Genomic DNA, 26,553 nt, shown 5'->3' with positions numbered 1-26,553 from the left:
ACCGAAAAGTCTGTCTTCTCCATGTCATCGAAGATCATGCTGGAATTGTGGTCGATGTCCATGGGCTCAGAAAGACCTGTTTCCTGGGAACAGAGAGAGCAGCTTCACACCTCGGTGATCCACCAGGGAACAAGAGAGCATTTCTTTACTACAGCACTCAATGTCCATGTTGAACAGTGACAGCAAAATGCCAACACACCCATGTTTCCTGGCAAGCTGGAGCCTAATACGCTGCAAGCATCAAGGACGGGCCTCATGATATGCTGCTCTGAGCAATACAAGATTTTCCTGTCTGCCCCTTTACATTCTGCAGGCCCTTTCCAGCCACTTAGAATACTTTTGAAACAGAAATTCTAAGGAAATAGCTTGAGAGAAGGAGAATCATGAGTCACTGGTACATGCTCCAGGAGGTAACAGCAAGGAGGCTGCAAAGCTGGTAAAAACAGGCAAGTACAACTTGAAGACATGTACAGGAAGGCTGTGGTGCTGGTGCTCTCACCTCTAGCTTGATGCCACTGTTTCCCTCTGTCTCCTTTCTGTCGTGTTCCTCAGCAGGGTCATCAAAGGGTGAGGGTGGGCGAGGCCCATGAGAATCCATGGCAAGATCACCTCGAGATATGAGTGTGCACATGTAGATGTTGTGAGAGAAGACATCATGTCGGATTAGCTCACAGAACAGCAGTACAAGGTTAAAGAACTCCACCTTCTCATTCTCCTTCCCAGGATCAGCTGAAAGGACAGCATGGACAGTCAGGGCTGAGTTCTTCTGCAACACTCTGAGAAACATCAGTGACATAACCTAGGGCTACAGAAGGTGCTTCCAGAGATCTCAACGTAATAAATCACTGATACACAGTTCTGCGATTACAGCAGGGAAGCCCAATCTCAACAGCTGGCAATTAAGTCAAAAGCTCTCCAGTTAGTCTCACAGACCAGAGGCACAGGACTTTAGCCTGAAGTGCCATTCCTGGATGTACAAACAGTTGCCTGCATCATTCAGAGTCGTATTTTGTCCCCCTTAATCTGTTTGCAGTACTTCTACTGAGAGACTATTCCAGAGCTTTGTTATTAATACTTACTAGTTAGAAACCTCCTTCTAGTTCTCAGCCTGAATTAATTCCCAATTAGGCTAAACTAATTTATTCTTGGCCAACGCTCTGTTAACAGAAGTGCTTCTGCATTATCTTTCTGTTGTCTGGCCCTCCAGGCTGTTTTCCCTCCCTCTCCCAAGGTATGCTCTGGATTGCAAGGAAGCCCGAGAAAAAATTAAGGTACATCCAAGACCTGCAAGAGAAGAGCACACAAATTCCAAGTTTGCAGAAGAGGAAAAGCTAGAAACCGTGAGACCGCAAGTTCTTATTACTTACTTAGCATAGGAGCTTGAGTGTCAAGAAACTGCATGAGGACATCCTGAAAGACAGGAGCACTGGCTGCTGAGAGAGAACCCGAGGAGATGGAACCCTTCTCGTCCACAACTTCAGAATCTCCACATCTCTGCAGAAACAGAAAAAAGTACCAAATGCTACCACAGAGGAGAAAGTCACTATACATAAACCCCCAAAAATAGGCTTTCAAGAGAATTTTCCTATCTTACACTTTCAAGAAAGCCATCACACAGGTTTCTGTAAGCTGCTTCACAGTTTCCAAGTACACCAGTACTTCTGCACTGCCATCATCTGTCTTCAAACACATCCAAGAAATGGGACATACTCCATCCCACAGGCTCATTTTATGACCTACCTTGGGTTAAAAGGAGCAAATGCCATAATTAACAGCACCAGTGTTAAGAGGCATTGTGCCGATCAGCCTCTGCCTTTTGGTGTAACAGTGAGATAACTGCAGTTCAGTAACCTCTGCTCTCCCTTGCCACTGCTAGCCTTCCAGGAATAAGAATTTACCTCAGCCTCTATCTCTGCTTGACGTTTCTCCAGGAGTTTGGCCACAACCATAGCCCTGTGGCGTCCAGAGCGTTTATAGCTGACAGCCCACTCACACAGCAAGGCCACCACTGCATCGTCGTCTGGGGAGATCTGTTGAGATACAAGCACTACAGTGAGAACCTGAGGCAAACAGAAGAGGTTGGCAGCCCCAAGGCCTTGGACTGGATGTAACAGTGGCTTTATTTCTAGTAGAGCCCAGCCTAAGACTGTTACATTCCTCTGTTTCTAACACAGACAACAGACATGAACCTAGAGCCCTCCTGCTTTGTCTTTGCTTTGATTCCACTTTGCAGCATGAGATGATCCACAGCCCTTGACACGTATCCAGGCTGGCTTTGCTTCAGAAAATCACCTCTCTTTCTGCAGCACATCTATGGAGTGCTAATCTTAGCACAGAGTGAAGCACAACTTCTCAACAGCGTTATACAAAGTCTGCAAACTACCGGTCCTGCAGCTCACTTCCTGCAACCAATACAGTATTGGTTGCAACTTGGTCCTATACATCATAAATATCTCACCTCCCAGGCTAAGAGGAACTTCAACTGTGAGGTCCCAGACTCCCCAGAGTTTGACAAGGCCAGCATTTACTTCTCTCAGACACATAACATGTCTTTATCATCAATCTGCTATTCTGACTGATGTCTTCCATCAGGAGACTCTCCTCAGCTGTGTGGATTCTCTCAAACTTAACACATATTTGTTAGTGCAGACTTTCTAGAGCACAGACTCCCCCATTCTCACTTTAGTATCTCCCTAACTTAAAGCTGCATGAAATCCTTTTCAATGGAGATCGCATCTCTTGGCTAAAGGCCACCACCTAGTCAGCTGTCTGCAGACACAGGACAGTAACTGTGCAATATATACAAGAACACAGCCACGACCAAGACCAGCAGCAAAGTCCCAAGGCACCTCATGACTGTCTTTGGTTGGACCCAGACCAAATATCCTGTTGTACAAGGAATCCAAAGAGTTGCTGAAGTCAGATCTTTCAAAGCTGTGACTGTCCAGAACTTCTAAAGTGTGCAAGACACGGCCAATAGTGAAACCTAGAAAGGAAGAAAGAAGAGAAATGTGTATTTGGAAACCACTACAACTGACTCTGGAGCAAACGTTTCTGTGAGCTCACTGCTCAGGAGAGTGCCTAAGGAAAGCTGTACCCATCAAGCAAGGGTCCACCCAGCTCAGTATCCTGAGTCTCACAGCAGCCAATAGCAGATGTTAGAAGAAAGCATCAGAACATGGCACGTATACAAGAGTATAGTTCCCTGGTACACATTTCCAGCTTCTAGTAACAGAAACTCCCCCTATACCTGGGGAAATGGACCCATGCAAGATTTTGCACTGGGAAGAAAAAGAGCCGTTTGTTTTTCTTCACTGCTGACAGTAAACACCAATGTCAGCAAATAGGAAAAAATCAAAAAAAATAGCCAGACAGGAAGTTTCTTACAGTAACACATGGAAAAGGGGGAAAGAAACTTTAACCTACAGCAAGTTACCTGCTGTGGTTTCCTGGCACTTGTCAAATGACCAGCGAACCTCCACAGCCTGGCCACGTTCCTTTATCTGCTGCTCAATTTCCCGCAGCTTTGCCCGAACCTAAAAGCAATGGACTTGTGTAAACATACAAAAGGATGCCTTAGAAATCTTGTGTATGAAATTATCAGAAAACAAAGAGCACAACAGTAATTCTATGCAAGGTTAGATTTTTCCCATCTTCCAAGGACGTCACTGTCTTGCTTATAGCAAAATGGCAGCAGTTAATTCCTTGGTAGTGAAACAGCACCTCCGGCTCTGCTTATCACACAACGTGAAAAGAAAATCCTGAAAGAGCTGAGATTCAGCTATTATCCTGGACCACAAGAGCTCCATTATTGAAGGCTGCGCACCTGCTGTGTAAAGGCTGAGTTCCCTCCCGGCATGGGCAAGTTGGATGGGGCTATAGGCAGGTGGTCCAGCGGAGAGCCGGTCTTTATCCTGCTATCAGTCAAGGAGTAATGCCACACGAGGGCACTTGGGCAACACAAAATTATACTCTGCAACAGACAGGACAGTCAGTATCAATGAGCAAATCAAGGTAAAAACAATTAAGTTAGATCACTTTGTACAGAAATAATCACTCTTTTATCCTACTGCCCAGGCATTCATCATCCTGTTTTACTATTGGGTTTTTTCCTGTTCTAAGCTCTGAAAGAGTCTTTGGGCTAAATACAATATTAGAGCAGAAAGGAGTAAACTGGTACTTTTGCTGCACTGAGCTTCTTGCCCTAGGTATGTTTAGGAAGCAAAGATCAGAGTTCTACACTATCCGAAAGCAGCAACATGTTGCTGCAGAGCTCCCTGCTGCTTCTAAACAGAACTTATTTCCTGTAACTCACACTACCAATGCAGAATCCAACCCTCGCAATCAAGGAGCAGCACTTATATTAGTGACTTAGAGCCCCCATCAAGACTAAAGTGTGAGAATGAGTCAACAGACCCAAACTCATTATCCTGTATTATTTAATAATAACAAGTATGATTATAGTAATGATTATAATAATAATGCTATTCCATATGTGTTTTAATTCTTTTATCTTGTGCAGACACCCACACAAACACTGACAAAACTTCACTGAATTATTTCTAGGATACACCCCTACAGCTTCTGGCTCACAAGACACCAGACAATAAGATAGGCAACGAAGGCTGTTTTAAACACTCAAACCAAAGAATCCATCATATCTTGAGAACATTTGAGCAAAAATTAATTCTGTACACTGTTAGAAATGCATCTGTTTCCAGCCTGATTTTACTCAGCTCCAACTTCCAACTGCTAGATCTTATTCTGCTTTAGCCTTATCTACTCTCCGCAGATCAGGTCTACAGACCTTCTATCAGAAGCTCTTCTGAGACATACTAAAAAAGATCAGACTGTCATTAACCAGTTTGAATTTTTTAAGCATGTTGTGTTCAAACCCCTAATCAGCCAAATCTTTGAGGTATATATGCTTGTATATTTTCCCCAAAGTAAGCTCCCCAAACAAAGGCCTTTTAAAAAGGCACATTTTATCACACAGAATCTAGAAAATAAACACCTAAACTTTAACTGAAAGTGACCAAGAAAGACTTACTAGGAATACAAAGGGGTTATTTCTAACCTCTGCTTTGCTCTCTAGAGCCTTGCAGACAGATCTTTGTAGCCAACTATACTCTAGGAATTTTCTTTCTACCCTGAGAGCTGGCTGGCTACTTCTTGGTCCTGTCAGGGCTCCTTGATCTCAAGTTTCTCTGTTGAGCTGCAGGTTCCCAAGCTCCGTGCTCTCTTCCTCTCCACCTCCTGCTTCATTGTGTGCTCTCTGGAATCTCCTCTGCTTCAGGGTGCTCCTTTCCTCCTTGGAAGGGGCAATCTCCACTCCTTTTGCAGGGACCCACCTGTCCTAGTCACTTTAACTGCGAGGTATGGTTTAATCAATTCCAAGTATAAAGATTATGAGTTCAGAATGGTCCCTTTTCATAGCCTCCACTCCTTAGTGGTCTGCCTAAACCATTAAAGTTCTTCCACAAGGAAGTGGGAGGGATTGGTTTTCGTGTGTGCTGGTTATTTGATTTGTTGGGTTTTTCTGTTCTCTGGGAGTGGGTTTTTCTGATGAGGTGTTGTTTGTTTTTAAGAGTTCACAAAATTAAAAATCACTCATTTCTGGCATAATTTCCTTTACAAGATGACAACCTGTTACTGACATACAAGACATAATAACTCTTTCTTTCTCATCCCCTCTTCTGCAAAGCTTTCCCAGTCATCTGAGGCACCTCTGAGTAGTGTGGAAGGCTCTATTTAAACCCTTTTTTCTTTCTTCAGTCAAGGGCACTGCTACAGCGGTGTACATGTGGTACAAAAGTTCTGTAACACATCAGCAAAGATCTGCCCTTTGGCGATCATAGTTTGATAACTCTGTACTCAGGAAGTTGCTGACTCAGACTAATGATTTTTCTGTGATGACATCCAATACAAACTGTCCCAGTTGACCCCACTATCACCAACCACTACTCAAACCTACCTGGAGGATGCAGCTGAGCCCATAGACCACTGGCCGGTGCTGGGGGCATAGCAGTAAGTCACTGAAAGGGCTGGGAGGAGGATTCCCTGCAGCTGGCTGAGGGGCAGGAGTTGAAGGAAGAGGATTCCCTGTCTGGGCAGACAGGATGTGGGGTGGGTGCCCACCAGCACCATCCAGCTGCATAGCAAGTCTGCGGGTGCAGAAGTAGGCCAGACGTCTGGACAGGTACGCTGACTGCACAAACTCTCCAGAGTACTATAGGGAAAAGGGAGGAGGGAAACATCCTCATTACAAGCAATGCAAGAGAAACAGTACAGACAGTATCTTTTTACAGACAGCTCCTTAGCATCAGTGATTACCCACTGGCTCCTCATCATCAGAAAAAAAACCTTAAATGCTCTATAGCAATGACTTCATGCATGAAAATGTACCCACACCCAGACTTCCTAGGGCTTCAAAGGTCTGCCTAGAATCTGTTGCAACAGAAAGAAAAGCAGTTTCCATGTAGTGGTGCACAATAAATCCAACTATCACAGATACGACAGGGGCAGGGATTAGCAAATCCAGTGCAGAGAAACAGGGTAAATGAGAAAGAAGCATAAGAGAGCAGAACTAAAATGGTATCCTTCCCTGAGCTAAGAAGGATGCTCAGAGGGACACTATCTAGTGGTCTTGGTGCAAAATAGGTCATAGTCCCTTAGGCAACAGGAAGGGACTGATGACAGCAGAAGTCAGTGCTCTCCTGAAGCAAGCCAGGTACATATTCTCACCCGCAGCAGCAGGGGTAGGAGCATTTTCAGAAATTCATCTTCTCCTGACCGTATCTTCTCAAAGCACTCGAGGACCCATGTCAGGAATTCATGCCGGTCCAGCATGCCATCCTGCACATAGATAAAGGCAGAACAAACAGACAAAAGCTGAAGCAACATCCACTAAGGAAAGGCAGAGCAGCAGCAGCTGCTTGCTTTCTAACAGTGGCAATAACTCTATAAGCTGGCAGAGTTCTGTACTATCCCTGCTCTACTACTAAGCTCAAAACTATATCCAGCCCTAACAGTCTATTCACAGAAAGAGAATATTCTGCAAAAATAAATCATTTTGCATACACTTCCTCTAACCCTCCACTGCTACGCAACCACTCAGCAGCCCTCTCCAGTTCCTCACCTGGAACATGAACATAGCAAGTTTCTCATTGTAGTCCCACTGCTTTAAAGCCTGTTCCACCTCCTGGGGCATTGGTCCAGAGGGTGAACCACAGCCTTGCCCTGGAAGCTGTCTGTAGAACTCCGCAATTTTCTGCAGCTGCTCTGACAGGTACTTGGTGATGATCTGCGTCCATTCTGGAGAAGAGGAAAAAGGTTAGCAACAAGTGTCGCAGTAAACAAAGGCAGAAAAGAAGGCAGGTGGTGTGCAGGTGGAAACTCTAAAAGGTTCAGAAAAAGACAGAATGACAAAGAAAGAAAAATAAGTGCCCCAATATCAGCTTTGCTTGTGGCCTGGGGGTGGTAGGGAGGAAGAGGCATCCACAGAAGTAGGGAACAAGGGCAGCAGGGTTACTTAGTACAGCAAAAGAAAGATTCTTCAACTGCAGTTGCTGTGAATCAGCCTGTGGAGGGAAGAGGCTTTCCAGCAGAGAGCAGTGTTAGGCCAGCTTGGTTTATTGTCTCCCATAATCTGTCAGACAGCAGAAATACTAGAAACACTTCAACTCTGAACTCACTCTACATCTGTTTCAGACTTAGCAGTATAAAAACATGATCAGTGATTTTTTTAAAAATTGTTTTTCCTAAAATCTTAACTGTATAAGAGAGAAACTCAATACACAAAATGACAGCAGGATTACAATCATCTGGGACAATGCAGATGACAAAACCCAAGGCAAAATGTGCGAGAATGTGAAACAAACAACACTGACAGGGTCAGCATTAGGACAAACGAATACCCAAAGGAACAGTAAAGTAAAAGGAATAAATATATCTAACAAACCACTCAATGTCAGAAATAGAGCTAAGAAGCCTGTGTAATTTTTATACCAAATATAAATAAGACAGAAAAGAAATATTCTTGGACTGCAGCTGCTAATACTGCTTTTCAAAGGAATGTGGTCAGGTCCTGTAGTCACAGCCATACAAAACAGAAAACAGCAAGGGGAGGTCCCCTGGGCCCCAGTAATCTGGAGGAGGCCAGGATGCAAAGGATGTTAGATATGAGATCCAGTAGGGCTTAATGAAACTGGCAACACAAACAGGGAACAATATACTAGAATTCTCTGGTAAATGTACTTACTCAAGAAGAAGCTAATCAGTGATTGCTAAATTACAACATTTACATTCTTCATAGGGTAAGAAAAAAACAAGTTATACTGAAGAGGAGCACAGAAGACCTTAATAGGGAAAAAGAAGAGATAGACTCTGAGGAAGTATTTGGGGCTGCTAGGACTTATTTTTCAACAGCATACTCTCATAGGTGGGCCCTGTTGTTTTACACACTTACGCACATCAGAGCACTTAACAGCAGGAACAAGGTTTATATGGATTTCCAGGCTACCTCTTACTATTCCAGAGCAGGCTGAGAAGGAAGCATCTGTGCTGGACAAAATCAGTGCTTTACACAAAGTGCTTACCAATGAAGGGATCAATGACATGACGCTTTTTCACCTTGGTTTCTGTGATGGCAGCATAATAGGCACAAGTCATTTTGATGAGCCAGGCTGCTCTCATTACTGGAACAGTGTATTTCGCCAAATAACCAAAGACTTCTTCCTTCTTGCTAAAGATGGGCACCTGTAACAGAATTGACAGGGAGAATTGCAACCGATGGCTTACATGGGAACTATTCCAAAGCAACTACACATGCTGTAGGCACTGTAAGCTGTGAAAAAGGTAAAAAGGGAAAAGGTACTGTGTTTCTCCATACCTCAAAACACCTTTTGCAAGAATTCACATCTGGTCAGAAAGCAACAGTACCAGAGCTGCATTTCAGTATAAACAGAAACAAAACAAATTGAAATAAGACAGAAAATAAACTGCTATCACTGTAAATCCACAACCTGAATCCTGCAAACAGCTTTGAGGATATCCTCCAGAGAGTATAGAAACAACTACAAAAGGTACACACTAAGGACTGAGTCAGAAACACAGAGTATCCACTGTACAGACTGAAGATAGGACCCTTCATTTCATAAACAAAGAAGAGACAAGACAAAAAGTCTTGTAATATCACGAGCAGCCAACAGACGACGGTGAGAAACAGGCAACTGAGTACCATAGTACAAATAATTAATTAATCCAAGATTCAAAATTAAAGAACATGGGAGGATACCAGTGAAATCATCAGACTGCAGATCTATAAACCAGGAAGCAATAACACATCACAGGAAAAAGTACAGCTGTGGGGCTCATTTCCACAGGATACTACAGAGAGCAAAAGTATGCGTGTTCACAGAGGAATGAGACAAATTCCCAGAGAACAGGTCCATTTGGTAGGTATCTCAAAGTCCCTGAACTACCAACAGTTCAATCACTTACTTGCTATGTTTCTTACATTCTTCCCAATTACTCTCGATACCTCAAACACACCGACCAGTTGGCTACTGACAGTCGCTGCTTTCTTGTCTAATTTCATGAAAACTGATGGAACCCACTGCAGGAAACTGGGGAAGGCCCTGAAAGGTTCAAGCTTTCACAATAGCCTCTAGAAAACAACATCCAATATGCAGAGAAGGACACAAGGACAAAGTTTATAAAGAGACAGATTCGAGGAAAATACGATTACTTCATTTCCCCCAAAAAGTGAGTCAGAACACCAAGGACCAGGCAAACTCCAGCTTCTAAACTACGTGCTCTGCTACCGTTTCACAACTGGGAGTTACATTTCTCCACAATGCCTACTAGATTGTCAAATTCCTTGTTTATAGGCCCACCCTGACAGAGAGTTAGTTCCCCTTGTTTTTTGGCCCAATAAAATGGCAGAGTAAGACCCTTCGTTCTTCTTTCATACACTACAGAATTCAATGTTACCAAGGAAATATGTAACCCTTGTCCCTCGGGCACAGAAATACTCTATCCTGGCTGAGACCAGGCTATAAAACACACATTCTTCTCAGCTTAAAACCAGAAATACGTCACTGCAACAGAAGTCTGGGAAGGGACTCTGCTGATTATTTCCAGTATTTCTCACTATGACTTTCCAAGAACTTGAAAAACCCTCCATAATAGGAATGCTCCTAATCTAAACAACAGACCAAAGGCAACAGTGGCAGCTCTTCCAAAAAACATCTGAACCTTAAAATAAATCAGTCAAAAGCCAAAAGGCAAATTTGAACACAACCTCCAAACAATGGACGAGAGACCAGTTCTTTGTGTGGGGACAACTACAGTCAGTGCACTACGAATCCTGAAAGCTTCAAGAGATGTAGAGAGAAGAAACTTCTCCAAATAGTAAAAACCTTCTACAATAGACTTTGGCGACAAGCATAGATTAAATGCTCTGCCCTGTCAGGCAGCCTCTCCTGTAACCTACCTTCTTAGCGAGATGAGTGAGGGGCTTAGTTCCAGCCAGATCTGTGAACCAGTTGTTTATGGCACTCTGAGAACGTGCTGTCACCAGCCAAAAGTTATCCTTCTGATTCACCTGGGGTTTCCGTCTTCCCGTGTCAGGCAGTGTATTGCAGCGCAGCTTTTCTGCAATAATACTGCTAAAATTTGAACTGATCTGGAAAAAAAGAAAAAAAAAAGGATGAATTACACTTCTGTGTGGCTAAAATCCCATGTATCATTCCTACCGTAAGTCTCACCAGAATCAACTTTTGAAACACAAAATCCTGCCAAAAATGTCCGGTGTTATACTTGCAAAGAGGAATGTTTCCAGACAACTCAATACAGTAAACAAGCAAGGACTCAAGTTGAGAGGGAACAACTCTTTATAAACACTTGTCAAACCAGACAGAAGGCTTCTCAGACAGATGTCAGCCAAGAAAAACAAATACACTGTGCTTATTGATTGCCTTCCATCCCAGGTCATTACTAGTCCTCTTGTCATGGAGGCCAGGAAGTTAACATCTTGATTTTAGAGACTGGAAAAATGGAGCTGAAGCCTGTTATATAATTCCCATGTTTAAATTGCCTGATGTTTCAATCTCACTTCTCTTCTACCACGGCCATGGTGTAACCAAACCAAAAAGGACTTTCCTGCTTCTGGTATCCTAGTCTTCTGCTTTAATTGCAGAATATAAGCTCTAGATGGTGGCTTAAAAGACTGTGATACAGACCTACCCCTAAGATGTACAAAGCAATAAAAGAACCTGCTCTCTGAGAGATGTGACACAGTTCCAGAAGAATGCAGAACTTTGGTTCTACAGGGACAGAGGGTTGGGTCCTAAAACCCCGGCCTGAAGGGAAAGGTCTTCTGGCCCAGGACACGGGAAAGGAACGAGACGCCGGTCCAGCTCCCACCGGCTCCAAGCCCTGCCGAACCCCCCCACCGTCGGGGTGGCTCTCACCTTCGCTGGGTTGAAATTGACATTTTTGGCGCTGCCGTGCTCGTCCCCGGAGACCGCGGGCTGGTTGTTGAAGCCTTGTTTGACGTTCAGGGCGGTCAGCTCATCCTGCGGGGAAGGACGGTCAGCAGGGCCCGCCGAGCCCCCCCGCGCCAGACGCCCGCAGCCGCCGTCCCCGCGGCGGCCCGGCCAGCGCGGAGAGCAGCGCGCAGCCTGGGCCCGCTGCTCCCGGCCGCCCCCCGGCCCTGGGTGCCGGGATACAGGAAGCGCGGGTTCCTCGGACAAACCCCCACACCCGCAACCCGGGGCCGGGCGGGATGAGCCCCTCGGAGCTCCCCACCCGCACTCCGGGGGCTCCCAGCGCACCCCCGGGGCCTCCCCACGGCCAGCCCCGGCACGGCGGCCCTGCGCCCCGGGTACCCCCCACACGCCCGGCCCACGGACCTCCTTCTGCTTGGGGTCCTGCGGGTAAACGTCGGGCGGGCCGAGCCGCGGGCGCTTGAGCGGACGGTGCTCGTAGCTGAGGACACCGAAGGCCGCCATCCCGGGCCGGCCGGCGGGCAGAGGCGGCCGGGCCACACCAAGGACCGCCGGGGCCGCCCGCGCCTGCGCCCTGCGCCGGGGCCGCCCGAGCGCCGCCGGAGAGGCCCGAGCGACGCGCCGCTGTCACGGGCGCCGCCGAGCGGAGCCGGAAGACCCCGAAGCTGGCACGAGGAGGAACGAAGAGTCCCGAGCGCCGCCGGGGAGCGCCCGAACCTCCGCCGAGAGAAGGCGGAAAGTGCCGAAGACGGACGGGGCGGCCCGGGGGGCACGCGGCGCCCCCTGGCGGAGAAGCTCCGCCGGCGGCGTGCCGGGCTGAGGTCACGTGATCATCCCCCCCACCCCCCCCAACCCGGGCACCTTCATCGTCGCCCCGGGACCTCCCGCAGCCCCTGCCGCCCCAGCCGCCCGGGACACCTCCCCAGCGCCCCACGGCCACTGTCCCCCGGCCACATCCCCAGCGCTGCGCCCGTAACTGTCCCCCCTTCACTGCCCCCATCGCTAGCCCACACGAATACCCCTCATAAGTGCCCCCAACTCCCTACAACTGCCCCCATTGTTATAGTTGAATTAGTTTTTACGTCTTATAGTCGAATTAGTTTTACATCTTATATTTGAATTAGTTTTTGCAAGATGTATTCTGTTTTGCAAACTGTATCTAAGATTCTTGGTTTTGTAAACTGTATCTAAGATGCTGTATCCAAGATTTTTACCTTATCTTGAAGTTTTCGAACTGTGTCCAAGGAGATATGCATTCAAGCATGATCTTATATAACCATACCCTATTCTTCAAATTGACATAGATTTATGACATATTCTCTTAAAACAGGTAACTTAGAAATAACTGATAAACGTGCAAATGTTACTTAGCATCGCTTAGATAGACAGTTTGTGTTAGAATAGGTGTGGAATATGCTAATGGTTGTCAAGAATTGTAATGAATACGTGTGTAACTAAATTGTATAAATGTAGTGGACTTTGAATCAGTGGTTGAAGCCAGCTTTGGGTGCGAACCCCTGGTTTCCCGGCGCTGGAATACAAGCACCACATATAACTACGTCCGTGGTTATGTGTCCTTTTTGCTAACACCATGAGCCCCTTTGTGACCATTTCTCCGTCGCTGCCCCACGGGACTGCCCCAGTGACTCCCAGTTCCCCCCAATCCCTAGGGACGCAGCCCAGGACAACCGTGGTCAGGCTGTGGGCTGGGACCCCCGCACCAGTCCTGCTCCTGCGGGGCAGCCCTGTGGGGGTGACCCCTGTGGATGACGGGGAGAGCTATGGGAACATGGCAGGAGGAATTGGGGGTCTCGGAGGGGCAGGTGGTGGGGATCAGAGGAGTGAGTTGTGGGGCTTGGGCAGGAAGGGTGGCGGGGCCCCCGTGGGATGAGCCGTGGGGCCCCAGTGTGGTGACCCATGGCCCCACTGGAGTTGCTCATGGGGTGCCACGGGGGGTGGGCCCCTCGGTGGCAGGCGGTGCCGTGGGGCAGGAAGCGGCGTGGGTGCGGAAGCCGGCAGCCCTGCGCGGTGGGCTGCGCACAGCAGCTGCTCGCACGCGCCCCACGGCTCACCCCGCCATGGCGGTGCCCAGCGCCTTCCTCCTGCCTGTCCTCCTCCTCCTCTGCGGGCTGCGCCACTGCCTTGCTGCTGCCCACAGCCGTCCAGGTAAGGGGGCACATGGGCCCAAGGGGGAAGAGGCCGCAGTGCCCCATGGGTGGTGGGGCTGGGTGATGTCACTCCCTGGTAATGGTGGAAAAGGACAGGACGTGCCGCTGCGTGGGCTGGTGAGCCATTGGGGTGTGCGCCAGAGACACCAGGACCCCACAATGCATCCCAGGACCCCCGGCACCTACACAGCCCCTGGCAGTGGGGCTGCTGGGGGAACCCTGTTTGGTGTCCTTGCTCCTGCCCCGGCACTAGAACATGGCTGACACCACCACTATGGCTACTGGCCCTGCAGCTCTCCTGGCTGCTTAGCTCTACTGGCCCAACAGGTCCCAGCCCTGCAGCTCTGCTGGCCGTGGGGCTGCCAGCACCACAGGCAGCGCTGCCAAGAGGGACCCTGGCCATGGGGGTCCCTGTGGTGGGGAGTACCCTGGCCATGGGGGTCCCTGCGGCGGGTGACCGTGGCAGGATGCAACTTGCAGATCCTGTTGGTCTCTTGCATCAGCTGGCCATGGTGGCAGCCGGCAGATCTGTGCCACCTGCCCTTTCCATCCCAGTCATGTCAGCGGTGCCACATGCAGGCAGGGACAGCGGCTCCTCTTTCTACCCGGCATCCTTGTCCCAGCCATTGTCTTCAGAGAAAAAATCCACTTCTTGGCTGGCTGTCAGTGGAAATGCAGCCCATCTGTATCCCTGGACATCCCAGGCTGCCAGGAAGGTGCCCTCCCTCTCCATTTGCAGAAACAACCGGAGCGCAACTCCTGTTTGCTCCATCATATTCCATTACTGCCCAGGAAAGCGCAGCTCTGGCCTTCTCATGCCCCCATGGTGCTGGGTGATGGTTTTGGAACTCAGAAGGGACCAGATGTCCCATTGCCTTATTTTTAGTGGGAAAAATCCCATTTTTTTGGAGCCTCCAGGACAGTTCTCAGCTGCCAGCAGCCATTGTGGCACTTGCAAGGGCTCTGCGAGGCACCTCAGTCCATCAGAGGGGCTCATCCTGCAGCAAACTGTGCTGGTGGCCACCAGAACAGACTGTGGCAATAACTGCTGGGGGGTCTGGCATCACCCTGGTGGCCCCACAGCCCCCAGACAACCCAGGATGTGGCCTCCGGCTGTGTGGGCAGGAACGGGGCTGGCACAGCACAGCGGAAGGATGGGGCAGACGAGCTGGTGTGGGCGCCTGGAGCGGCTGCTCAACCTCCCGGGGTTTGACATCATTTACTGCAGAGATCAAACCACTGGGGCTTGTCCCCTGGCCCCGTGGCAGAGGGACTGCAGTGGGAAGCACGGCCCAGCATAGGCACCATCACCCAGATACAGCAACACATGGCCACCTGCAAGCACCCAAAACATTGACAGCAAAATCAGTTTAGCTAGGATGGAGACATCAAGCACAAATCCTGGAAAACCCATGATTTTTTAATGGGACAAGCAAAATGGGTTGTCAAGGAGGGGTTTCTGTCCTGTCCTACAGTGTCAGGGACTGCAAACAGTGTCTGCAGATGAAGGAACTGGGGTGAAACAGCACATCTAGAGCAAGAGGAGGCAGTAGCATGAATGTAGGAGTGACAGCTGCTTGGCCAGCAGTCCTTTGCAGGCAGAAGTGGGGTTGCTGGCAGCCTGGGCATCACCAGCATGGCATGTGTGAATGGGGTGGCGGTGGCCTGGCAGCAGGCAGGCTGCACCACAGCTCCGCTGGGAAGAGCCAGGCTTGTTGGGCTCACACAGAGCAAGGTTGACAAGGATGCGCAGGGCGTCCTGGCATGTGCTGTGTCTCCCTGGTGCAGCCCTGGGCCTTGGCGCAGCCACCCACCACTGCAGTGCCCAGCTGTGTCTGTCCCTTGCAGGGGTGGAGTGTGTCCTCTTCAATGAGGAGTACATGACCTGCACGTGGGGGAGCAGAGAGACACTCACGGCCAACTACTCCCTCTTCTACTGGTAGGTGTCCCTGCCCCACAGCCACCCCACAGCAGACTGTTCAGCAGTGAGTCCCCGCACAGGAGGCTCCTGCCAGCATTGCTGGTCCCAGCATCAGCCTGCTCCTCTTCCCCAAGCCCAAGGTGGGGAGGTTCTGACTCTGTGGCAATTGGGGAGAGAGGTCCCAGGGAGGGTTGGGGCGTGCGGGGTCTTGGGGAACCCCAGTAACCCCTTGCGGCACAGGTATGAGAACAGGTCCCCTGTTGTGGAGTGCAAGCACTACCTGCAGGACCAGGGCATCAGCGTTGGCTGCTACTTCAACCAGAGTGAGATCACCCAGTTCCAGACTTTCCGTGTCCTTGTCAATGCCAGCCTTGGTGGCAGGATCCTGGACATCCCCAGCAAGCCCATGCAGCTGCAGGACCTGGGTAAGAAGCAGTGGCAGGCACCCACCCTCCTCCTCTGTGGGGCTGCTGTGGGGCAGGAGGCGGTCTGTAGGTCCCCAGGGCAGCCCCATCATGTCCCAGCTGGCGGTGGGGCCACTGGGGCATGGGAAGAGCACTCACTGGGCATCACCTGTAAACAGTGAAACCAGCGGCACCCGTCAACTTGACCATCCGCAACATGAGCAGCAACCAGCTGCAGCTGACCTGGACCTCCCCATACCCAAAAGCCCAGTGCCTGGAGCATGCTGTCAAGTATAAGAGCAACAAGGACACCAGCTGGACGGTGAGAGCCCCCCAGACATGGCACCCTCACGGTTGTGCCCAGGGATGAGCTGCACACCAGCCTCCACAGCTATGCCAGCCCTCATTGCATGGCCCATGTCTCTCTGCAGGAGCACCAGGTGAAAGGGGATGTCTTCTCCTTCCCCAGCGTGGACTACGAGAAGTACTACACCTTCTATGTGCGCAGCAAGATCAACAGCTACTGTGGCAGCACCCAGCTCTGGAGTGAGTGGAGCGTCCCTGTGGTCTGGGGCAGCAACTCCACTAGCAAGGGTGAGTCCCAGGGGCTGCAGCAGGATGGAATGGGCTGGGGTGTGATGGGGCTCAGCAGGTGAGAGATGGCCAAGCAAGTGGAAAACTGGCCCAAGGCAGCAGCTGTAGGGGTGAGACCCACCTGGGCACCTGGGGCACAGGCAACAGCATTGGCTGTGTCCTTCGCACTTCTGGAAGCCAAACACCCCCTGCCAGCAGGACCTGCTGACTTTTACCAGGGGTTCCTAACCCTGGAGGGCTGCTCTGGCACAGCTGGTCACCAGCCAGTTGTGGTGACAGCGTGGCAGGGACTGGCGACAGACCCCTTCTCCAGCCTCCGCTTCCAGCTGAGCCCTGCTATGGACAGTGCCATGACCACCCACAAAGGATCACCACTGCCATGGTGGTGTGTCAACTAGGGGCCTGTGTCACCCCAGCTCTTTCCAGGTTCAGTGGAAGAGCAGCTGCACTGGTTCTGGATCCACACAGTCCTGATCCCCATCGCCTCCTGCCTCCTCTTGCTGGTCCTCCTCATCCTGCTGGTGCGCATGGAAAGGTGAGTGTTTGGGGCTGGTGGGGGACAGCAGCGCTGGGTCTCTTCCCTTCCAACATGTCTCTCCCATGCAGGGTGTGGGTCATCCTCATGCCCCGAATCCCCAACCCCAGCAAGAACTTCGAAAACCTTTTCATCACCCACAATGGCAATTTCCAGGTAAGGCAGCTGTGCGCAGCCCTGCCCCAGGCTCACCCCCTGCCCCGCGGGGTTAGGGCTAGGTTGGGTGGTGGCTCCTCTCACCCTGCTCTGCTTCCCGGAGGAATGGGCTGGAGTCCCCAAAGACGTCGTGGAAAGCTTCAAGCCCAACTACAGTGAGAACATCTGTCACGTGTGTGAGCTGCCCCCCAAGGAGAGCTACGAGCCCCTCTGGGAAAGCAGCAACCACCCACCGGTGACAATCAGCACCTCGTCCGTCCCCAGTGAGCACAGCCCTTACAAGAACAGCTACACAGGAGTGTGATGCGCTCCCGCAACCCCGCACCACACCTGCTCTGCACCCCTGCTGCCCTGCAGACATCACTCCCTGCTCCCCCGCTACCTCCCCCAAATACCCAGGACCCCCAGCCCTGCTCCCTGCCACAGCCACACTCAGCACCTTGCAACTCAGCGGCTGTACTGCACCACGGGGTGCTGGGTGCACTCCAGGTGCACTGTGTGGTGAATGGGTACGCTGCACGGTGCACTGGCTGCAGTGAGTGGCACCCCGGGTGTGCTGTTGCTCTGGGTGCTCTATGTGGTGCATCAGGTGCCCTGGGTCACTGCGCTGGGTGTGTTGCAGCACAATGGGCACACTGCACGGTGTGCTGGCACCTGCCCTGTCCTTGTGGTGTCCCGGAGGGAAGGGTGACATCCCACCACAAGCAGGACCCCTCGTGGGGCTGCTGCAGTGGAGCAGAGCCATTGGAGGGCTGATGGGCTCCTGTTACAGATTATCTTAGCCTAAGTTCGGGCCTTAGCTTATAGAACTATTTGGTATACTCTTCCTTATATAACTTGCTTAGAAACTGCTTATAGAGAACTTGTTTATCATAACTCAGCATAAGTTTTAGGAAACAAGCTGTGAACTTCTGAACTTTCTGCCTCAGTAAGAAGGGCCCCAGAGTCAGTTCAAGCCAGAATATAAGGGAGCTTTTAATCATCATCATCATCAGAAGCAGCATCCCTAGAGATAAGGAATGAAACAGCACGTCTGAAGACAAGAAACAGAATGTGAGAACTTACTAATGTTTTGGAGGTTGCCAAGGGCTTTTTTCAACTTCCCAGCTGCAGGTGCAATACAGCAACTGGTGGTCAGCACCTAGATTGAAGTCCAGGCTAGTCAGTGAAAGACAAAAAAACACCCTCAGAGATAAGAACCACACAAATTGAGGCATTCAGTGAAGAACAGGGAAGGCCCTGACTCTAATTCTACAGCTGGCCTGAACTCACATGCAAGGGGTGGGAAAATTAGCTGGTAGGGTTATAAATGACCTGGATTTTCTTGCTTAAGCTCCCTGTCCAGAAGCACCCAGCTCGAGCTGCTCTATGCCGCTGTACCCTTACAATAAATGGCTCAAGAAGAATTTCTGGAATCCACGCCTGAGACTCTGCTTTGGGAAACCTGGGGAAAAGAGACTTCCTCAACAGCTCACACGGTTCTCCCATGGAGCTCCACGCTGGGCTGCTAGGGGCTCACCACCCCCGCTCCCTGCTCCAAAGTGCCCAAAAGGACACCCAGGGATGTGTCCCACAGGGTGACAGCCCGGGTGCCCGGCCCAGCTGATGTCAATCCCAGCGGTAGCCAAGCAGGCAGGAGCCACTGGCCAGTGACAAGGACACCAGGGCTGGGGAACGCCAAGGACCAGAGGGGCCAGGCCACCGTGTCACCCCCATCCCTGAGAGCTGCTGCCCCTGAGGCACCAGGCCAGCCTGGCTGTCTCCCGGGCCTTGCTGCCTCTTCACCCGCAATACAGCTTTGCTGTGCTGGGGCTGGCCGGCCCCCCGCAGGCTCTGGAGGAGGCGGTGGCAGAGCCAGCCCACTGACCTCCGACCTTACCAGGGCTGCAGGGCGAGGGCCCCACTGTCCCCGGAGTCCCAGACCCACCATCCCCACCATCCTGCGCTCACAGCAGCAGCATGTTCATCCACATCAAGCATGGGGGTGAGTCCCCTCCCGGCCACCCTGTGGGCTGCTGCTCCCCAGGCACGGGGGCGAAGCACCATGGCTGGGCTCAGCCTCTGTGGCTGCTGCCAGGGCTGCCAGTTGCCCTCAGCCATGGCCGCTCTCCCCGCAGATGACCGGCACTTTCTGGCCAACATGGACTGCGCCGTCTTGCGGCTGCTCTCCTATGTGAGGAGGATGGCGGGGGTCCCCGACACCGGTGAGTGCTGGCTGTGGGGCTGCAGCTCCATCGGCTTTGGCAGAAGTACCAGAGTCTCGTCCTGTCTCCATTGGGGTGCCACACCGGCTCCCTGTGATGAGGGCACGGCGGTGAGGTGGGGGCCCTGGCTCACCATGCCAGCAGCCCACACACCTCACTCCGTTTTTTCCAGACGTCATCGACCTATGCGATGAGCTGGGCACCCCCAAGCTGCTGTTCCAGGTGACCAGCCTGAGCGAGAGGGCCACTGACTTTCTCCAGCCACATAGCACCTACTATCTGTGCAGGGTAGAGTTTAAAGTGCCTGGTAGGTGTCCAGCCAAGCAGAGCCCCGTGGTCCCCAGAGGTCCCAGCAGTGCCTGGGGCAGTGGGCACAGAAGGCAGGAGTGACCACATGGCCATCCCACAGGGAGCGAGGAAGACCGCACAACCTGGTCCTTCACACCCCTCCTGGAGAACCCCAGCTCAGCACTGACAGGTGGGCGATGGGACGGGATGGGGAGCAGCCAGGCAGGTGGGCACAAGTTGGGGGACTTGGCACTGGAGCCAAGGGCTGCCACAGAGTCCCCAGCCCCATCTCCGGTGGCAGAGGGCCTGCGGCTGCAGGGCGAGCGCCGGCAGAGGAGGGCAGCCCGCAGGATGGCGGAAGACAGGAGGGCGCCTGACACAGAGACGCTGACCTCCACAGCACCAAGCCAGGGAGAGGTGAGAGGCTTCCAGTGGACCCCAGGGTAGCAGGTGTGGACTTGCTTACCTTCACCAAGGCCACCTCTGTCCTGGGGACCGGACGACACTGTCAGCCACAGGCCAGCCCTGCCCAGGGGGCCATTTCACCCCAGGGGCCTCCAGCACCTTGTGGGCAGGAGCTGCCCCATCCCCATGCCCGCTGTCCTCACGCCCTGTCTCCCTTGTACCTCTCTGTCCTGTCCCCATGCCTGATGTCCCTGTGCCCCATCACCCCCGTGCCCCACTGCCCTGTTCCCATGCCCGTTGTCCCCAGATGTCATCATCCTTATAGCCCACTGCCCTGTCACCACGCCTGCTGTCCCCATGCCCCGTCACCTTCATGCCTCACTGCCCTGCCCTCCACCACCTTCAAGCTCCATCCCCGTGACCACATCCTTGTGCCCCGTTGTCCCCACACCCCTCCAGCCCTCAGCACCCTGCCTTTCTGCACAGGGGAAGGCATCAGGGCGAGATCGGAGCAAAGTGGGGACAGAGGTGGCCCGGCGCAAGGTGGCTTCTCCCTCCAGAGCACGGCAGGGGCTGGGCCAGCAGGACGCGCAGCGCTGAGGCTCAATAAAGGCTGGGGCCATCCCCATGGCACTGCTCGGGCTGTGACCATCACTGGGGACGGGCAGGGCTCTGGTGTGGCGGGTGGCAGCCGAGGGAGGGGACGAGGACAGGGACGACACGGGGACACTTCGTCCCCGCACCGCGGCCCCACAGCGCCCCCCAGCGGCGGGCAGATCCGGCCCCGCCCTCTGGTGGGCGGGGCCTCCGCGCTTGACTGACGGGTACCTTTCCATCCCTGCCCACGCGGTTCGCCGAGCTTACGCCCCCTCGCGGCCGATTGCGGGCGCCGCGCCGGCGGTCCCGCCCCCCCTGGGCGCTGATTGGTGGAGGCGGAGCGGCAGACACGCCCCTCGCGGCTCGGGCTGCCGCGGTGCCCGGCTCAGCGGTGCCGGGACGGGCAGGACCGGCGCCGGTCACCGGTGCTGCGCACGGCACGGGACAGTACGGGCTCACCATGATCGTGTGTCCCCAGAGCGTGGAGCACCCCCGAGGAAGCCGGTGCCAGCGGCTGCCGGGGCAGGTAGGACCCGGCCCGCCGCGACCACCGAAGCCCGTACCGGCGCACCGGGCTCGGCCCCTTCTCGCCGCCACCAGCCCGGCTTGGCTGCGGCACCAGCAGGCCGGAGCATTTCCGCCGCCCGCCGACGGTGCGCGGGGCTGACGGCGCAGCGCTCTCCCGATGCGGTGGCCGGCGGCACGGTACCGGTACCGGTGCGGCGGCGCCGTCCCCGTCCTCTTTGTGCGGGATGCGGGAAGCGCCGAGCCTCCATCACTGCCAATCAAACTTGTTTTTCTCTCTCCGCCTGCACTGCCCGCGCCGCGCACCGGGGGCGCTGCCGCCGCCCGCACAATGGAGCCCCAGTTACCGATCGCCGGTACCAGCCCCGGCACCGCCGTGGGGACCCCGGCCGCGGGCAATAGCAGTTCCTCCGTCCCCTCGAAAACGGGGTCGGACGGACGGGTAAAAGGTGCCCGCCGCGGCCGCGTCCCCGGCATCACCGGCCAAGCCAGCGGTACCAGCGGAGCCGCGGTCTCTCCTCACGGGCGGATGAAGCCCCGGGGCTGGGGGTTTCACACCGCGGGGTCTTGCCCTGCTGGGCGGGGTGGAGGCGGGGTCCCCCGGCCCTTCTCTCGCGGCGCTGCCCGGGCTTGTTCCCGGTCGCAGGGCGCAGGACCGGCTGGGCTCCTCCATCCTCTTGCCTGCTTTACATGCAAACTGCTGCTCGGCGATTGGCTGGCTGGGCAGCGCTGGGGCATCGTTCCCCCGGCAGTGCCTGCCCGGGCAGGGAGGGGGTGAGTCTGGCGGTGGGTGCTGGGTCGGGGCGCCTACTGATGTTCGGGGGGATTGGACACACACAAGAGCCGCAGGGAGGGAGGCAATGCACCCGCCCCCCCGGTTGGTGGGCGCAGGAGACGAGAAGGAAGATTGTGACTGGGAAGGGTGAGGAAGGTGATACCAGGGGTTATATGAGAGGCTGGGGAGGCAAGGCTGGGGGAATGTAGCTGGTGATGCCAGCAGGAGAGACCCTGGGTGAGCTGCTGCTGTGGGGAGCAGGCAGGAGAACCAGCTGGGGGCTGAAGGCTGAGGTGAGTGGCAGCTCCGCACCTTCCTTCATCCTCCCCTTCCAACCCATGTCTGCCTGGTTGCTCACTCCATCCTCACCTGGACAACCAGAGTGAGGAGAGCTGGTGGCCCCAGAGACTGAGCCACAGGCTGGTCGTACAGCTCCTTGCTGGGGACCACCTTCTCCTGGGGGGCATGGAAGGGCCCCAGCTCCTCCACCTCTGTGCACCCGAAGATGAATGGCTGTATCCCCATGGGTGTTCTCAGGGCAGATCATTCCCAAGCAGGAGGACTTTCACAAGTCACTTCTGGTTTGCACCTCCTCCCATGGGACAGACAAGCCAGTGCTCTTCCTGGTGGGTGCCAGGACATCGCTTGCCCCTTGGCTTGATGGGGCAGGAGCTGCTCAGCTGGCTCCACAGCCCTTCCCCCCTCCCAGGATGCTTGATGCTGGTGGTGCCTGGCGGTAAGGCTGATGGGCTGCTCTGGGAGGTCTTTCATCTGTCATGTTTCTCCTGCTCTGACCTTGCTTTTGCCTCTAAGGCTGCAAGGAAACATCACTGCTAGTTTGCCCTTTGCTTCTGCTCACCAGGCAATGCCCACTCCCAGGCAGAGACCAACCTGTGTTTCTTGCAGCCTGTCCTCCTGCTAGCAGTGACCCCACCAAGCAGTGCTCTGCCCATGTCCCCCACCCACGTCCTCTGTGGTGGCTTCTGACCCAATGGTGTCCTGGTAGCACCAAGGCGGAAGAGGGGATCCCAGCCCCTCGCAGAGCCTGAGTGTGGCTGGGGTGGGCTGCTGAAGCGGGGGATGCTCTGGGGAGAGCTAAGCAGAGCGCATTCCCTGCAGGTAGTGAAGATGTCCGGCAGTGACCCCGAGCGTCCCCAGTTCCTATTCGTGAAGGTGCTGGCAAGCCGGGGGCGGCTGGAGGCGGTGACCCAGCAGATGGGCTACCACCCACAGTACCTCGACAGCTTCCTCAAGATGCAGCACTACCTGCTGCACATGGACGGCCCGCTGCCCTTTGACTGCCGGCACTACATTGCCATCATGGTAAGCCCTGCTGGGAGCTGCTGGAGGGGACGGGGGGCTCCACCCAGCCCTGTGAGGCTCCCTGCCCTCCCTCCACCAGACAGCCTGTGCCGCAAGCTTCTCTGCCGAAGCCAAAATCATGATGGTTGGAGGTTGGGCAAGAGGTGGGCGTGGGGTCCCAGGATGCCTGGTGCAGCATGGGGATGCTGATGTGTTGGTCTTGCAGGCAGCTGCCCGGCACCAGTGCCGGTACCTGGTGAACCTGCATGTGCTGCAGTTCCTGCGGGCAGGGGGTGATCCCCAGTGGCTGCGTGGCCTCGACTTCATCCCCCCAAAACTCCGCAACCTCAACGAGATCAACAAGATCCTGGCGCACCGGCCATGGCTCATCACCAAGGAGCACATTGAGGTATTTAGGGGGGAATATCAGCCAGGGACCAGGGCGGCAGTGGGGACAGCAGCACCCCCAGTGGGTGCCAGCACGCTGTCCGTGTTGCATCACTGGTCTGTCTGTGTCCTGCAGAAGCTGCTGAAAATCAGTGAGTGGAGCTGGTCACTGGCAGAGCTGGTACATGCCGTTGTCCTCCTGGCACACTGCCACGCACTCGCCAGCTTTGTCTTCGGCTGTGGCTGCGAGCAGGACGAGGGGCCAGGAGGCCGAGGCTCCCTGAAGCCCTTGTCACCCGGGAACCAGTGCTTCTGCGAAGCCACCATCGGCAACGGCTGCAGCCAGGAGCTGCTGCGCATCAACCGCAAGCGGGTGAGCCCCCGAGCGTGGGTCTGTGGAGGGACGGGGCGGGTGCGGCTGGGACCGCTGCCCTCACCCCCAAGCCTGTGTCTGTGCAGTCCCTGGACTCCTGCATGGAGCTGGATTCCCTCCGGGAACGCATGCAGCGGATCCACGTGGAGACTGAGGGCAGGGAGGAAACAAGGCTGCTGCAGCAGGACCGAGAGGAAGGTGAGGGGCAGGGAGCAGGGGGAGGCGTGCAGGATGGGAGTTTGTATGGGATACCTGGGTCTTGTTCTTCCATGTCTATTCTTATAATTTCCATGAGGTATGGTTCAGAGAGGGGCTCCTGGGATGCTGGTGGCAGGGGGAAGAAGTCGGTGGCACTTCCCGAAGAGTCACAGCAAGGCCCAGCTTTTGACACGTGCTGCAGCTGGGAACAGGGCAGCTGAGCATCACTCTGACCCATCTATGGGGCTCTCCCCTCTTGCAGATACCGACGGGGAAGTCACCAATGCCACCAATCTTTCATGCTACATGCAGGACCCTGACTTTGGATACCAGGACTTTGCCCGGCGCGATGAGGATCAGACGCAGGTATTCAGAGTCCAGGTGAGGTTCCTGCTCTCTCAGTGGCAGCAGCCCAGGCTGCCACCTCTCCTCTCTTCTGCACTCCTGGTGGGAAGCAGACAGTCATGGGGGTGCTTGTGCAGCCCAGATCTGGCACAGCTGCTTTTTCAAAATGCCCAAGTGGGGAAACTCAATTCTGAGGGGGGACCTGCCCCACTAGGGTTGGGGAGAGGGAGGTGACCGGTGGCTTCTGTTTCCAAGGGCTCCCTGTTTGTTCACGTGGCCCTCAGGGAGGCAAGGGTTGAAATAATTCAAAAGAGGGATGTTGTGGTTCATGGCAGAGCTGGCCCCAAAGCAAATCTATTGAATTCTGCTGCGTCCCAAGGTCTCTAGCCCTTCTTCCTGGGAACATGCCCTGGGCTCCTTTTTGCAGCTGTGAAAGCCTCTTGCTGTGCTCAATAGGATTACTCCTGGGAAGACCATGGCTTCTCGCTGGTCAACCGGCTCTACTCTGACATCGGGCATCTCCTGGATGAGAAGTTTCGGATGGTGGATGGTCTGCAAAGCAGTGCCATGGCCAAGCGCCAGGGATGTGAACCCTCTGTCTTCAAGCGGGGCATCTGGAACTACATCCACTGCATGTTTGGCATTAGGTAGGGAAACCAACATCGTGGTCCAGGGGAGAAAACAGAGCTGGCCCAGGTGGCAAGAGGGTAGGGCACTCGGGCTGTCTTGCAGATGGGTTTGGAAAAGAGACAGAGGTGAATTGCCTGCCTGGATGTTGGGCCAGGAAGGGCAGAAATACTCAGCTTATCCAGCCAGGACAGAGGGGTTTGGGGACAGGGCTTTGGTGCCTGGTGGCCGCTGCTGCATGTCCCTGCCCCACAGCTGTGCTGTGCCCCGGGCAGACCATGGGTGAGATGCTCCACAGGGACACGGTGCTGGCCGTGACTCGCCCCTGTGCTCCCGCAGGTACGATGACTACGACTACGCAGAGGTGAATCAGCTCCTGGAGCGAATGCTCAAGGTTTACATTAAAACCGTAACCTGCTACCCAGAGAAGACAAACCCAGAAATGTTTGACAGATTCTGGAAGCAGTTCAAGCACAGTGAAAAGGTGGGACAGTCAGCCCCTGGCTCTGACTGGCTGTGGTGGGGCTGGGAGTGGGCAGGGGCTGCAGGCTGGGGTGATTCGTGGGGTGTGCAGGAAACCATTGAGCCACCAAACCAGTCCAAGGCTGCAGGACTGCATGGAGGGGAAAAGGACAGCTGCCTATGGTGGAAAGATTGGTGGCATTTCGTCTCATGCCAAAAGACTCACTAGCCCAGGCAGGCACTTGCTTGCGCTGCTGCCCACAGCACACTGCAGTTGCCTGAATGTCTCTTCCTTCTCCCTTAGGTCCATGTGAACTTGCTGATCCTGGAAGCCCGAATGCAGGCAGAGCTGCTGTACGCGTTGCAGGCCATCACCCAGTACATGATCTCCTAGGAGGTGGAGAGCTGCGCTGCGGCAGGGCCGGGCAGCATCCTCTATCCCTGGACTCATGCATGTCCCGTCATGCTGGGACGGACGGCGAGGGATCACTTGATTTAGTTTACTTGACTGTCTTGTTCCTTTTTTTTCCCCCTTTGTGGGGCTCACTGAGTGGCCCCGTTACGTGCAATTACCAAACTGTGAGGCAAGTCCATGCTGCTGAGATGTCAGTGTGATGCTGGAGACTTGAACCTGTCCAAGGAGGACTGCCAAAGGCAGGGGAGAGGGAGGCGGGAGGGGACTGGGGGCACTTTAGTGGGATGTTCCTTGCCTGGGTGCTGTAGGAGCCTCAGCTGCTGCAGGGAGGGCAGAGCTGGCTTCCTTCCCTGCGCTGCAGT

The 26,553-nt window shown here is 54.0% G+C and overlaps 3 protein-coding genes across 6 annotated transcripts in view; 2 read left to right on the top strand and 1 right to left on the bottom strand.

Annotated features, from left to right (window-relative positions):
- MED12 (mediator complex subunit 12) overlaps window positions 1-12,218 on the bottom strand; it is a 37,090-nt gene extending 24,872 nt beyond the window's left edge. For both annotated transcript variants that reach the window (XM_080352690.1, XM_080352691.1), the window contains exons 1-14: window positions 11,916-12,218; window positions 11,475-11,579; window positions 10,496-10,687; window positions 8,598-8,757; window positions 7,139-7,314; window positions 6,745-6,855; window positions 5,975-6,229; window positions 3,827-3,973; window positions 3,437-3,536; window positions 2,850-2,986; window positions 1,899-2,030; window positions 1,368-1,494; window positions 500-729; window positions 3-83 (exon numbers count right to left, since the gene is read on the bottom strand). In XM_080352690.1, coding sequence (XP_080208816.1) covers window positions 3-83; window positions 500-729; window positions 1,368-1,494; window positions 1,899-2,030; window positions 2,850-2,986; window positions 3,437-3,536; window positions 3,827-3,973; window positions 5,975-6,229; window positions 6,745-6,855; window positions 7,139-7,314; window positions 8,598-8,757; window positions 10,496-10,687; window positions 11,475-11,579; window positions 11,916-12,014 — 2,052 coding nt within the window. In that variant the 5' untranslated portion in view covers window positions 12,015-12,218. The remainder of the gene's footprint in view (window positions 1-2; window positions 84-499; window positions 730-1,367; window positions 1,495-1,898; window positions 2,031-2,849; window positions 2,987-3,436; window positions 3,537-3,826; window positions 3,974-5,974; window positions 6,230-6,744; window positions 6,856-7,138; window positions 7,315-8,597; window positions 8,758-10,495; window positions 10,688-11,474; window positions 11,580-11,915) is intronic.
- A 1,335-nt stretch (window positions 12,219-13,553) lies between these two features.
- Window positions 13,554-18,706, top strand: IL2RG (interleukin 2 receptor subunit gamma). Of its 3 annotated transcripts, none has more exons than XM_080352626.1 (8): window positions 13,554-13,676; window positions 15,527-15,617; window positions 15,840-16,024; window positions 16,183-16,325; window positions 16,435-16,597; window positions 17,024-17,132; window positions 17,204-17,288; window positions 17,392-18,706. In XM_080352626.1, exons 1-8 carry the CDS (start codon window positions 13,589-13,591, stop codon window positions 17,590-17,592), a joined length of 1,065 nt encoding a protein of 354 aa, XP_080208752.1. In that variant the 5' UTR covers window positions 13,554-13,588; the 3' UTR covers window positions 17,593-18,706. The 3 variants fall into 3 exon arrangements, with proteins under 3 accessions (XP_080208752.1, XP_080208754.1, XP_080208753.1); XM_080352628.1 differs by having other exon boundaries at window positions 17,014-17,132; window positions 17,392-17,573; XM_080352627.1 differs by having other exon boundaries at window positions 16,996-17,132; window positions 17,392-17,573.
- Window positions 18,707-21,242: 2,536 nt separating this feature from the next.
- LOC308045332 (sestrin-3-like) lies at window positions 21,243-26,348 on the top strand (the record flags this gene model as incomplete). The annotated part of the gene is made up of 9 exons (XM_080352560.1): window positions 21,243-21,308; window positions 23,202-23,405; window positions 23,611-23,793; window positions 23,908-24,144; window positions 24,231-24,342; window positions 24,605-24,723; window positions 25,144-25,334; window positions 25,654-25,798; window positions 26,081-26,348. The coding sequence occupies 9 exons, from the start codon at window positions 21,243-21,245 to the stop codon at window positions 26,168-26,170; spliced, it is 1,347 nt and encodes a 448-aa protein (XP_080208686.1). The 3' UTR covers window positions 26,171-26,348.
- Between the last annotated feature and the right edge of the window lie 205 nt (window positions 26,349-26,553).

The sequence above is a fragment of the Nesoenas mayeri genome (assembly GCF_963082525.1).
Source record: "Nesoenas mayeri genome assembly, chromosome: 13".
Lineage (NCBI taxonomy): Eukaryota > Metazoa > Chordata > Aves > Columbiformes > Columbidae > Nesoenas > Nesoenas mayeri.
Note: the sequence above shows the minus strand (reverse complement) of the source record. Positions and strands in the feature narration are given on the sequence as shown.